At 33.7% G+C, this 13,171-nt stretch overlaps 1 protein-coding gene across 1 annotated transcript; it reads right to left on the bottom strand.

Annotated features, from left to right (window-relative positions):
- Nucleotides 1-524: 524 nt before the first annotated feature.
- LOC134261324 (complement C1q-like protein 2) lies at nt 525-3,244 on the bottom strand. The gene is made up of 3 exons (XM_062743763.1): nt 3,224-3,244; nt 1,172-1,261; nt 525-1,024 (listed from the first exon to the last, which is right to left on the bottom strand). Exons 1-3 carry the CDS (start codon nt 3,231-3,233, stop codon nt 615-617), a joined length of 510 nt encoding a protein of 169 aa, XP_062599747.1. The 5' UTR covers nt 3,234-3,244; the 3' UTR covers nt 525-614.
- Nucleotides 3,245-13,171: the final 9,927 nt, after the last annotated feature.

The following is a 13,171-nucleotide window of genomic DNA, read 5'->3' as shown; positions in this document are numbered from 1 at the left end:
GAATAAACAAGTTTTTTTCACCTAAAGAATAAACATTAATGGAACACACGTCCGTTTTCTGTTTGTCCATAGATAAAACCTTATCTTGAACTGTGGAATTGGTTGATTGATTGTATATTGTTTAACGTCCCTCTCGAGAATTTTTCACTCATATGGAAACGCCACCATTTGCCGGTGGAGAGCTGCAAATTTTGTCCTTTACTCGGCACTGAGGGCTATTGAGCAGGGAGGGATCTTTTTCGTGCCATCATCTACTGCGACACGGGACCTCGGTTTATACGGTCTCATCCGAAGAACCGGTCTCCACGTCCAGCAGTGGGATTCGAACCCGCGACGTAAGGATTGACTTCTTACTTCGCGACTCTAGAGCAGACGCTCTAACCACTGCGCAACACGGGCGACTGAACTGTGGGATGAATAGACATATTAATAAGTAGTCAAGACAATCAAAAACGCACAGATTACCTCATGACATAGCCTTTGATAGAATTTTTTCTAATATTTACTAAAATACAATTGAGAAAGAAGTTTTAATTATTCTTTTATTTCCATCTTGAATAAACATCAAAGATGTAGACAAGTAAAATCTGATTTACTTGAAATGATTCTCAAAATCATTTTATCAGAGCTTTGATCAAAAAGCCAGAAAACACGTTATAAGAACCATGGTCATGGAGCGATGCTGACTGCGGTTTGTCATTCTGGACCCAGATCTTGTCCCCCTTATTGAGTAGCAGAAGGAGAGTTTGTCCAGCTTGAGGATACGTCTTTGAAGCAGAGTAGAGTTTCGATACCTTTCCGCCGTTTTTGACCACTCTCAAAAGCACTTCGTTATTGGAGTGAGCCATAAGACTGCACGAGATGCTGTAGAGTCCGTTATACGGAGCAGTGAATACTCCGGTCTTAGGATTGTAGCAGGTGCCTAAATTCGTCATAACTGCGTCATATTTGATAATTTCGTGACTGCCGAATGTCATATCCCTGGAGATCTTTGCAGTAAATGCCACCACTTCATCTCCGTATACTGTAACATTAAGTATCAAGTCTATATACACTGTATAAAACTGTGACATTTTTATCGTTATACAGACTGAAAAGCTATATATATATATATATATATATATATATATATATAGCTTAAGTACGTATATGATACTTTATTTTCACTCACTTGTCCATGAAGTTGTTCCCGCGAAGAAGTTCAGCACCAAAATCAAACTAAACACGATGCAGGAGCTTGTCATTTTTTCTGTAAATGGGTCTGCAAGAATACAGAAAGCTTCATTAATTGTGTTCCTGTTTATTTTAAAGTAAATACCTATGCCACCTCAATATAGTTTATTAAGAACGATTCCTTCAAGTCATTGAAAAAAGAATGTGGGTTGTCCAAACCTTTATTTCTCGCACCAAAATTTATGCATCTGTGACGAGATATTTTACATAGAAAACAGAACATTTTCAGTATTTTTCTACATGAAAACTTTTGATGAAAGAAATTAAATATTTCTAGCCAAAAAAATTGCAGTCCTGGATATAAATAATACAAATAGTTTCTAGTACACTTTATATAATTTAGAGAACAGATGATTTTTTTTTCTTTTCATAAAATTAGATTTGGTTCTTTAAAAAAAATTAAATTAATGGCAACAGTGGAGGTCTCATGCAAATGAACTATTTGAGTTTCATTGTTTATTTAAGACAGAGATAATATATGTCCAAAAAATATGAAATCTGAGATCTATAGACTTTACTGCATATTTTTTATTAGTAAAAGACACAAAAAATATTAACAAAACACAAGTAAATATATATGGAACGCAACAAAGGTAAGATGGTTTAAAGGAAGGTTTAAAGAATCATTATATTTGTATCATTATTTTATGTAAATATCATCACTTTATATGTAAATATAGGACTGTTCTGTAAATTAGACAATTTAAATCAATCGCGATTAAGATAACTACTGTAAACAAATCAGTATTAAACTTTTATTCTGCAGTTTAAAATCAATCTGCGACGATTAATTAATTTGGCGACCAAGGGAAAGTTTTGTAAAATTATTTAGTTAAAATAAGGATTCGCGGAAAATAATATTGAAGAGAAAAAGAAGGTCGCGGAACTCGCAGAAATTTATCGCACGCGAATAAACTTGAGCAAATTATTAAAATGCAACATCTTTGCATTTTTTTTAATTAAATGCATTTTAACATTTTAATTTACAAGAAGTAATTCGAAGGGAATAAAAAAAGATACTGTCATTTATAGCGGTGGTTTTGTTAGCAAGAACGAAATAGAGAAATAATCTAGTGAGTTGTCAGGGACTAGATCTCGTGCACACAAATAATTATATTTGAATTTTTTTTGTATGTGCCACCTTATTTTCTACATTGTTTTTATTTTTCATATCACAGGGAGATCCCCCTGCCATTGTTGTATATATGTTACCTGGTGATTTCCCATCTTCTAAATGTACATTCATCCATGATAATCATGTCTTGCTAAGACTTTAAGGAGATCATACTGCCCACTGATATTAGGTGCTCACTGAGTCTCTATACATTTGTCTGGGATCTCCCTAGTAGTTAAGGTAGTTTGTTTGTAATTAGTTGGTATCTTTATCATTAATAAATGAAAATATTCATTAAAGTATAGTATGTCTTGTAGTGTTTTAAGGAGGTATAAATTAACAAAGCAGAAGGGCCAACAGGGAACTGGTTTTTACACACTCTTTACACAGGCATATGGCTGGTATAATATAAATTGAGGGCAAAAATATATTTGAAAACTAGAGGTACTGTGAGCAATGAGCTGGCTAAATGATACCCCGGCCTCCCATAATATCGATGTTTTACTATTGTTTTACGGTAATGTGTAAAGAGGAATAACTCGTTTTATCAAATGTTATCCAGAAGCTTCTAATAGGTGACGTCATAGGATATAAATATAGAATATAATGGCAATGTTCATGTTTTGCTTTGGGAAACCTAAAATACTTGTCGAATAAAAAAGTAAAATAAGAGGTGCACAATGGCAATATGTAATAAAGATTCTGTGAAAGTTTCATTAAATTTCACTCAGTAGTATAAGAGGAGTTGCGGATAAGAAATCGGTACCCCAAAGAGTAACAGACGGACGGACGGATGGACAGACGGACGGAATAAACGATTACTATATACCCTCCCGCTTTTCAAGCGGGGGGTATAATAAGAAATATAATTCTTACCTTTTATCATCCAGGATCTACCAGTCACTGAAAGGTGTTCGGACTTCACTTAATATAGATACGTATAGCATTGGGAATCGAAAAAACCTGGCAAGAAAAAGTATATTATTTCATACTAAAATAGTAACTATAATTACATGTATTTACATAAAAATTGACAAATGCCAACTTAAATTTTAATCGAAAACACTATACTACTAAAACGTATTCATAATTAAAAAAAAATATTTCATAATTCAAGTTGGCAGCATATTTTTTCGATTCTTTTATATATATATATTATTTTTAATTTGACACTTGTAATGTCATTTGGTACGACTTCGATTCATACCCGAGTATTAACTCTTGGTTGACGTCACATGACCGGATGTTTACACAAACGTGGTTTTCAAGCGAACTCATATGAGTTTGAAGGGTAGCGAAAATAAAATAAATTTCCTCTATGAGTTTTAAAAGGCGGTCGAATAAGTCCATTTTGACATCATCTGTTGAGTTAATTTTTTCTATAGCTTTTGCTGCAGTTGAAATGTTTTTCTTTTTCAGCTCTGAACTTTTTTGCTTTCGAATTTGAATTTATGTCTCTGCTGTTATCGGGCAGTAAGCCTGAAAAATCTAATCAAATAAACATATATTCATATAAATTATAAAGCGTTCATGTAGAAAGTGCGTTTCGAAGTTTGCTTTAAAGGATAAGCGATGCTAAACATAATATTTAGTAAAAAATAATTCCTACGTTCGGGTTTTTCTTTCGACGCCGCCATATCGAAACTCTAGTAATCCTACTGTGGGCGACTTCGATTCATACCCGAGTATTAACTCTTGGTTGACGTCACATGACTGGATGTTTACACAAACATGTGGTTTTCAAGCGAACTCATATGAGTTCGAAGGGTAGCTAAAATAAAATAATTTTCCTCTATGAGTTTTATAAGGCTGTCGAATAGGTCCATTTTGACATCATCTGTTGAGTTAATTTTTTCTATAGCTTTTGCTGGCAGTTGAAATGTTTTTCTTTTTCAGCTCTGAACTTTTTTGATTTTGAATTTGAATTTATGTCTCTGCTGTAATCGGGCAGTCAGCCTGAAAAATCTAATCAAATAAACATATATTCATATAAATTATAAAGCGTTCATGTAGATAGTGCGTTTCGAAGTTTGCTTTTCAGGATAAGCGACACTAAACATAATATTTAGTAAAAAATAATTCCTACGTTCGGGTTTTTCTTTCGACGCCGCCATCTCGAAACTCTAGTAATCCTACTGTATGGCTGGGTTAGCTTGGGTAGTGTTCATAAGGTCATATGACGTATTTTGAGTAGTAACTATGGTCGTTCGATTGAAACTCAAGTAACTCGAGTACGTACTCGGGTACGAATCGAAGTCGCCCTGTATGGCTGGGTTAGCTTGGGTAGAGTTCATTAGGTCATATGACGTATTTTGAGTAGTAACTATGGTCGTTCGTTGAAACTCAAGAACTCGAAGTACGTACTCGGGTACGAATCGAAGTCGCCCTGTATGGCTGGGTTAGCTTTGGGTAGAGTTCATAAGGTCATATGACGTATTTTGAGTAGTAACTATGGTCGTTCGTTGAAACTCAAGTAACTCGAGTACGTACTCGGGTTCGAATCGAAGTCGCCCTAATGATAAATAGTAAACGTGGGTTGGAACAGTTTATGCTTCTTTATAAATCCCTTCTTGTTTAATTAGCGCCCCCTACTTTCAATTTGCTTCCGACGCCTATGATTTGTAACTTTAAAATGGTGTGATTTAACTTGAATTATTCGTTATTTACGATGCAATAACTGAAATTAAGTAGATTTTAATTAAATACAAATTATGTTTTTTTTAATGCAGTTCGTGTCAAATTCATTAATTGAAATAGCATTCAAGAATATAATGCTTCATTGAATTTGCAAGCGATAGATCTGATCTAAATATTAAATATGTTTATTCCATTTTTACACATTAAAAAGATTTTATGCAAATAAATGCACACCTGTCACAAAATAAAAGAGCAATTCATTCTAAAATACATTTCTCAGGTGTGTTACGTATTTTCTTCTTTGTTGCTTTAAGGACATACTTACCTATTAAAGTTTTACAAGATATTCTTAATTTTGGATTATAATATCATCAAATATGTTCAATGACAAAAAAAAAATCAGCATGCATTACAAGGAGTTTTTGAAAGATATCAATTACATCGATCCAAAACTGTTTTAGAAGAAGTGTACATGTACAACACCATATATAGACATTAAATACAGAACACGGAACTGCACCCGGTATATCTAGGGGTATAAACGGTGCCTAATTTAAGTAGCAGTTTGAATGTATATGGATTCAAGTGTTCAAATTATGAAATAAGCAAAAGATAGGGTATTCAGTATTCATAGTAGTGCAGATAGCTTTCAGGTAATATTCCTAATTAAAACACATTCAATTGATAATCTCGAGAAAAGGTTAAAAGAAGCTTAAAAGCGAGGGACTCGGTAGAATGCATTTGTATACTATTATATCTCTTATGTCCCATCTTACTCTATTTGCAAGCCTCAATGATACGCTTATTGTGCTGAATATTAGTGTTCAGTGATGTGACGACCATAGTCACTATTAAGGTCATATGCAAGGTAGCTTAAACTTTATTGTGTTCTTCACTGGAGTTGAAGAGTTCCACTAAATAAAAAAACAAATTTTTTATGGGAAAAAATTTGGAATTTACTTTCTGTGATTTTTGTATATTTTTCTTTGAATAACACAAAAAATGTTCAAAATATGATATCTTCCAAAAAACCCTGATACTACTGGCTGATTTTTTGATGAACATCTTATGGCACTATGATCTTAAATTAGGAATTTCTGGAAAAATGTAGAGTTGTTCTGTACATAGCACATTATATAAATGGTGCCTGTTTTGTAGGGTAACATTTGAAATTGACACCCCCCAAGGAAAACCATTGTCAACCGACGCGTCAGCGGAGGTTGACAATGGTTTTCCGAGGGGTGTCAATTTCAAATGTTACTCTCCAAAACAGGCACCATTTATTTTATTATACTGAATGTCTTATTGATTTAGGACGTCAGCAAAAAATAACCGTCGATCGTCTTTACGTTCATGTATAGAAAGCTTTCACACTCACCGGTTCACTAATCTCCTTATTGTTTGTTTGATACTCGAATTCGAGTCATTTATCATATAAAGTTTCGTTATTTCTGGCTCGCAAGCATGTTTCCTACACTCGCAAGCATGTATCGTCTGTCGTTTGTTGTTTTCAAGTAAGCTACATCGGACGCAAGCTTTTATTGACGTCAAGTTAATTCCGGTTCTTTCAAACGCGCAACTGACGTTTTGAGAATTCTACGGTGAACCGTACGCGCATAATTTCCACGCATGTGGCATTACCGTTGTGTTACCCGTTGTCACGTGTGTTGCTAAGGCTCAGGGTAATCGAACGGATTGTTACCTGCGTCTAAACCAATCAGATTTTAGTATTTAACATGAAAGTATAATAACATATTTTAGCCTAGCTGAAGAACTGTATAAGCTCTCTAGAAAAAAAAATTACATACCGTAAAGCTACAGATTGTATATTTTATATTGTGCACAAAAAATGGGCTGATTCTTGATTTATTTCTGCAAGTTTTTAAACTCAAAACAGTACTACATATATAACCGTGTTTTCTTAAAACATATTCTTTTACTGTTTGCACAACAAAACTATCAGATTTCCGTACAATTGTTGTTAAAATAGCCCTCCTGGCGCTGATCATCGAAAATTTCATCTATTTATACTGCCATTTTGGTTTGCAGATAATTTGGTCTAAAAGCACTGCAGATGTGCAGATGTCAACTGAGAAGACTTTCGGATTTATGGTTTGTGATTTACCATCATTTATTTTGTTCAATACCACCAGCTGAGGTTGTAGCAGATCTTACAGGTACATGGTGACTTATTCCTCGTCTTAGTGAGAAAAGATTGCCAGGGTTAGTATCTTTGGTTGGATCTCAGGACATTTAAGTTACATGTACTAGGGAGAATATTTTCAAGAATCAAGGGAAGATTTTGCGAACAGATTGATTTTATATTGTTTAACATCTATCTCAAGAATTCTTTTTACTCATGTGGAAACGCCACCACTTGCCGTTGGAGATCTACAAATTTTGTCTTATGTTTGACCCCCGGGCCATTGAGCAGGGAGGGATCTTTTATCGTGCCAGCACCTACTGCGACACGGGACCTCGGTTTATAGGGTCTCATCCAAAGGACCGTTCTCCATATTCGACAGCGGGATTCGAACCCGCGACGTTAGTATTCACTCCTTACTTTGCGACTCAAGAGCAGAGGCTCTAACGGTGTGCCACGCGGGCGACATGAACAGTATTCAAACTGAAAAGCACATTAAACAATTCAAATTTTGAAGCTGGGCCAAAAACAGGACCTCTGTAACATCAGAGGTAAAATTAGATGCCATAGAGCAGTAAGCATCCCCTGCCGACCAGTCGCACTCACCATGTGCTCCTTTTATTCTAGATATCGGAAATAAATCCATTGAAAATTAAGTGTTTACAATGGCCACATCGATCATTACATGTTGTATGAAAAATATCAGTCAGGATTTGACTTAATAATAGATCGTATTTGCTGACATGTTCGTTATATCGACGAAAGAAGTTACGAAATGATGACCTGAATTTCATACTACTTGAGGGTGCCTCAATACTAATATAGCATTAACTTTTCAGTTCTTTAGAAAAAGATTTTTAAAAAGATTTTCTTCATATATTATACTATGTAAGAATTTGATTCCCTCTCCACGCCTGGTCCCTCCTTATTCCAAGGGGTTCTGCTTTAACATTTTAATGTCTTACATCTTCACTACATGAGGATGCTTACATGTCAATGTGATTAAACATAGCTTTTCTGTTCTTGATGATATTTTTTCCTCTATTTCTTATGTAAAACTTTGATCCACCATCGTGGCCCCACCCTAACTTGGGGGTTTTGATTTGAAGCAAACTTGAATCTTCACTACCTGAGGATGCTTCCTTTGTAAAGACGAATAATGACCCCCATCGAATATTGACCGGGGTCATTTTTCAACGACAAAAATATGACCCCCACCCGTAGAAAAAATTCATTTTTTGTAGAAAAAAGGGTCCAGGGGGCAAATTATTTTATATGTTAGTCCTATAAAATAATGACCCCCATTGAAAAAAGACCCCCTTTAAAGTGATACAAAATATACACTCTTTGATATCTTTTTTACAGCGAAACTAATTTTTACATTTTCTGTAACCAGAAAAATACAAAAAGTCGTATGAATTAATTAAGAGTTTACGTAGTCTTTCAATGCTAAAATTATGTTTGAAAAGAGATTTTTTGATTGTCAAGTAAATAAAATTTCTTTTTAATATCCCTCCTTATAGAGTTTGCTTAAAGAATGATATTCCACTTGTTTTTAGAAATCAAACCATGCAAAAATCAGGTTTAAAAACTCTTTAATAGGAAAATTAAATTTTCCGTAATTTCAACTTTTAGTTTGTTTAAGTTTCTCAAAATCCTATTTGACAATGAAAGAGGAGGAAATTTTTATCCCCCCCCCCCCCCCCCCCAAAAAAAAAGAACATTACGCTAAATCAAAAAAAAATAATAAATGAAAAGCAAAAATATAAATAAAACTCTATACCTTTTAATTAATTCTGAAAGAGGCTCTAGACAAAATATTGAAATGAAGTTAAGCCTTCACACAAGTACTATCATATCATAAATATAATTTACTTCGCCTTGATTATAGCATACTTTAAATGTAGGTGGAGGTATACTTGAAAGTATTGTGGCAAAGTAACAGTTAAAAATTAGTAGAATAGTAGATTATTTTTAGCTTATTTTAATTCCCTCTTATAGAAAAATAAAGGTAAGGTGTTTTTTTTTTTTGCTTTTGTTCAATATCGACTTCCTCCTGAAATAAGAAAGCGGGTGGAGTAAGTATAAGACCTAAAAATATGCTCTGTAAAGCTAAGGGCTAGGGTAAAATACAGTAGAACCTACTTCGTGTGACATCATAACTGGTAAATGTGTTAAACCTGTGCAAACCCATTAAGATGTCATAATTAATTCAATGTCACTTTTTCCCGTACTTAACAGCTTCAATAAAAAATGGTAGAAAATACTGCATTTTGAAATTCACAGAATTCAATCATGCCAACATAGTCTTAATTCAATTAATATATTTTTTTGGTTTATAATACTTAATGGCAATATATTTCTGGAATAAGAGAAAATATGTAGGCACCTTTTATTCACTAAAATACTGAGACCTGAAGTTGACAAACCCAAGACTATCTAGTGTAATGAAATTACAATGTACATACAACTTTCGTAATAATTTGAATGGTATGTAACATTTTGAAGGAATGCATAAATCGTAAGAAATCTTTAGTTGCCAGCTATATAGAGTTATCTTGATGAAATGTGTCTAAGTCAAAGATGTACGTGTTGTAGATCGTTTGATCGTGTGTACATTTTTTTGATATCATAATGAAATGATGTGCATTCCTTTTAACAATTATTTGTTACCTATTCATATTCTTGGTGTTTGATTACAATTTTTCTATTAAAAATGATCTTTATAAAGAAAAAGTACAATTTCTGATAAATATTTAATCTGAAAGAAACCCAACAGTCATTTAATTATTAAATCCCGCGTAAGTGAAAAGGTCAAGAATATGAGTATCGGTAAATAGCCTATCTTTCATTAGTTGGAGGGGAAAGGTATATATTTTAATCATTTTTTTGTAATCATTTGGCTATGTTTTTCATTATATTGAAGATTGAAAAGATTTTGACAAAGACTTCTAAAAAATATTTACAAATAAAGCATAGGCGTCGGAACCGGGGGCTAGGGGGGGTTTAGCCCCCCATTTTTTTCCAAATACATACTAAGAATAGGCATTGAACATTGCTTCGTAGGTTTACCCACTTTCCACAGACACGTCGCAGTATAGGTTAAAAATGGGTAAAGTAGTGGAGTTTGGAAAAAAAAAATTGGGTACTGAAGTTCGAACCTAACCACCCCCCTCCCCCCACGAAATAGGATTTTCTTTTTTGGGGAAAAAGGGAAAATTTTCCCTTTTTTTTTTTTTTTTTTTTTTTAAGGTACAAAAAAATTTTTTTTTAAACTTAGCCCCCCCACTTTAAATTTGCTTCCGACGCCAATGTAAAGGGTGCATAATTGACTAAAAATAATAGAATTCATTTCACTACTTTTTTTAATCGTGGACTTATCTTTTATGTTAATTAAATAAAAAAGAAATTATTCTTGATAAAATATTGTTTAATATTATTCAATTAAAAAAGTTAATAAACGACGATGTTTGAAGAAGTATTTTTGTGATTTTTCATATCCCTTTATGACAAAGTACCCCTAAAAAAATTTGAAAATGTGAAGTCGCAGTATGTAAATACCATACCAAGTTTCACAGCCTGTTCTAGATTAAAAAAAAAGGAAACATATCATGATATCTTAACTGATTGATAAGCAAGTACTAATTTATCATTTTGACAAGTTTGAAAATCTTGTGACAAAGACTTTTCCGACATAGGTTCTACCTTAATTCTTGTTTTACTCCACCCTTTTACTCAGTTCTGAGTATATTTTTCAGAGAATTTAATATGAAAATCAGAACAAACATTTTCATTGTTGTAACGTCTTCTTTATATAATGTATATTAATATGAAAAGTTAATTGAAAACTATTTCTTTTTATGTCCCCGTAATCGTACATTCGGGGGTATAAAGTTTTATCGTGTTCGTCTGTATGTCCGTCTGTCTATCTGGCGGTTTGTTTGTCTGCAAAAACATTAACCTTAAGTTTACCATAACTTTTCATTTATTGGAGCTATGACTTTCATATTTAATTTGTATATTCCTTGTGACAAGACCTTACTTTGGGTACCACTTAAATTTGACCTTTTGACCTTTACCTTGGAGTTTGTCCCATTTTACACAAAAATGCCAAATTTTTACTTTGGCCATAACTTTTAAACGGTAGATACTAGTACTCTCATACTTCAAATATGTAGTTTTTTGGCATTACCTTTCATTGGATACTAAAAACCTTTTGACCTTGACCTTGGAGTTTTCCGTACTTATGATTTTTTTTACCTTGGCCATAACTTTTGAACGGTAAGGGCTAGGGTATTCATACTTCACATATGTAATCCTTGTTACATTAATCATTTTCTTGAGAAATCATCAACTTTGACCTTTGAGTTTGACCTATCTTTCAAAAACTTATCCTTAGCCATTACTTTTGAACAAGTGGTGCTAGGGCTTTCCTATTTTGCAGTTGTATTTCTTGTGAGAAGACCCTACTTTGGGTAACATTATATTTAAATTGCATTTCAGAAAAGTTTAATCTTCGCTATGTTGCCATACAGGGGCATATCTGTTTCACAAACACATCTTTTTAAATATGAGGATTTGTAGATAAGAGATGGATACCTCAAAGCGTAACAGACGGACGGACGGACATCCGGATCACTATATACCCTCCCGCTTTTCAAGCGAAAGATATAATTATATATAATACTGCTGATCTTTTCTGTCAGTTCGATGATTTCCACCATCTAAAAACAATGTTTACCTAGCCCTTAAGGCTTGATAAATCTTTTACTCCTTTAGATTCTTAATATTGCATTTACCTTATAATATGGCTATAATTGTATAATGTTATGAGATCAACATATCATCAGTTTATTCTCAATAAGCCCAGGTGAGCATTTTGGCCAATATTTCTTTATCTAATTTTTTTTTGCCCCCTAAAAATTTTAGCTTTAATCTACATGGGGTCATTTTTCTACGGGGGTCATTTTTCTTCACGTGGGTTCTGCAAATTTTTAGGGAAGTGACACTTTTTCTACGGGCAAAAGGGTCATTTTTCTACGTCGAATAATGACCGGGGGTCATTTTTCGCTGTCGAAAAATGACCCCCGGCCATTATTCGATGGGGGTCATTATTCGTCTTTACACCGTATGAATATCACTAATCATGGCATGGCTATTTTTAAGAAAACATATTTAAAGATTTATTGCTATATTTCTATGTGAAATTTGCTTCCCCATCGTGGCCCCACTCTACCCTTCGGTTCAAGTGAGCTAAAAACTATATAAAAAAGAGAAAGCCTAAGAATCTTCTTTTCAAGAACCACTGGACCAGAAAAGTTTAAACTTATGTGAATGCATCCCTGTGTAGTGCAGATTCTAAATTGTTCAAATCATGACCCCAGCTGGGGGTACCGTTGGGTCACAAAAAGGGGAAACCAAGTTGTTTTGCATTAAAATATAAAAAGGGGAAAAAGTTTAAACATCTTTTCAAATACTACTAAGCCAATAAGCTTATATTTAAAGCATGCAAGGGTAGTGCAGATTCTAAATTTTGCAAGTCATGATCCCCGGGGGAGGAGCAGGGTCACAATGGGGAATCTTAACGCAGCACTATTAAGGCCTACTATGAGAAATCAACGGAAAATAGACATGCAAAAAAGGGGGATTATTTTAAAACTGAATTTATTTTGATTAAACTGTTTTATCATCACAGAACTTAAATACTCATGGAAATAGCATAGTATAAGCCATTTGTACTGTATGAAGTTTGGTCCCATCGATGGACAGTCACGTGATGAATGCATAGTTAGTGTACTGAATGTTGGTCATGAACAAATTTCAATATCGCAAGGGCATACCCTAGTTGAAATTAAACAGTGAAAAGTTGCAAATTATTTCATTTTCAGGTATTATAAGAAATACATAAAAACCATATTTTTGTGTGACGTCACAGTAAACTTTTCCCCTATAAATTAGTCTCCGCCCCCTTGTTCAAGCCTTAACAATGCTGCGAACTTTTACATTGAAATATATACGGGAATATCTTTCAAATCTTCAAGAAC

The sequence above is a fragment of the Saccostrea cucullata genome, unplaced genomic scaffold (assembly GCF_032062105.1).
Source record: "Saccostrea cucullata isolate Sc308-1 unplaced genomic scaffold, CSIRO_AGI_Scuc_v1 ctg12738, whole genome shotgun sequence".
Lineage (NCBI taxonomy): Eukaryota > Metazoa > Mollusca > Bivalvia > Ostreida > Ostreidae > Saccostrea > Saccostrea cuccullata.
Note: the sequence above shows the minus strand (reverse complement) of the source record. Positions and strands in the feature narration are given on the sequence as shown.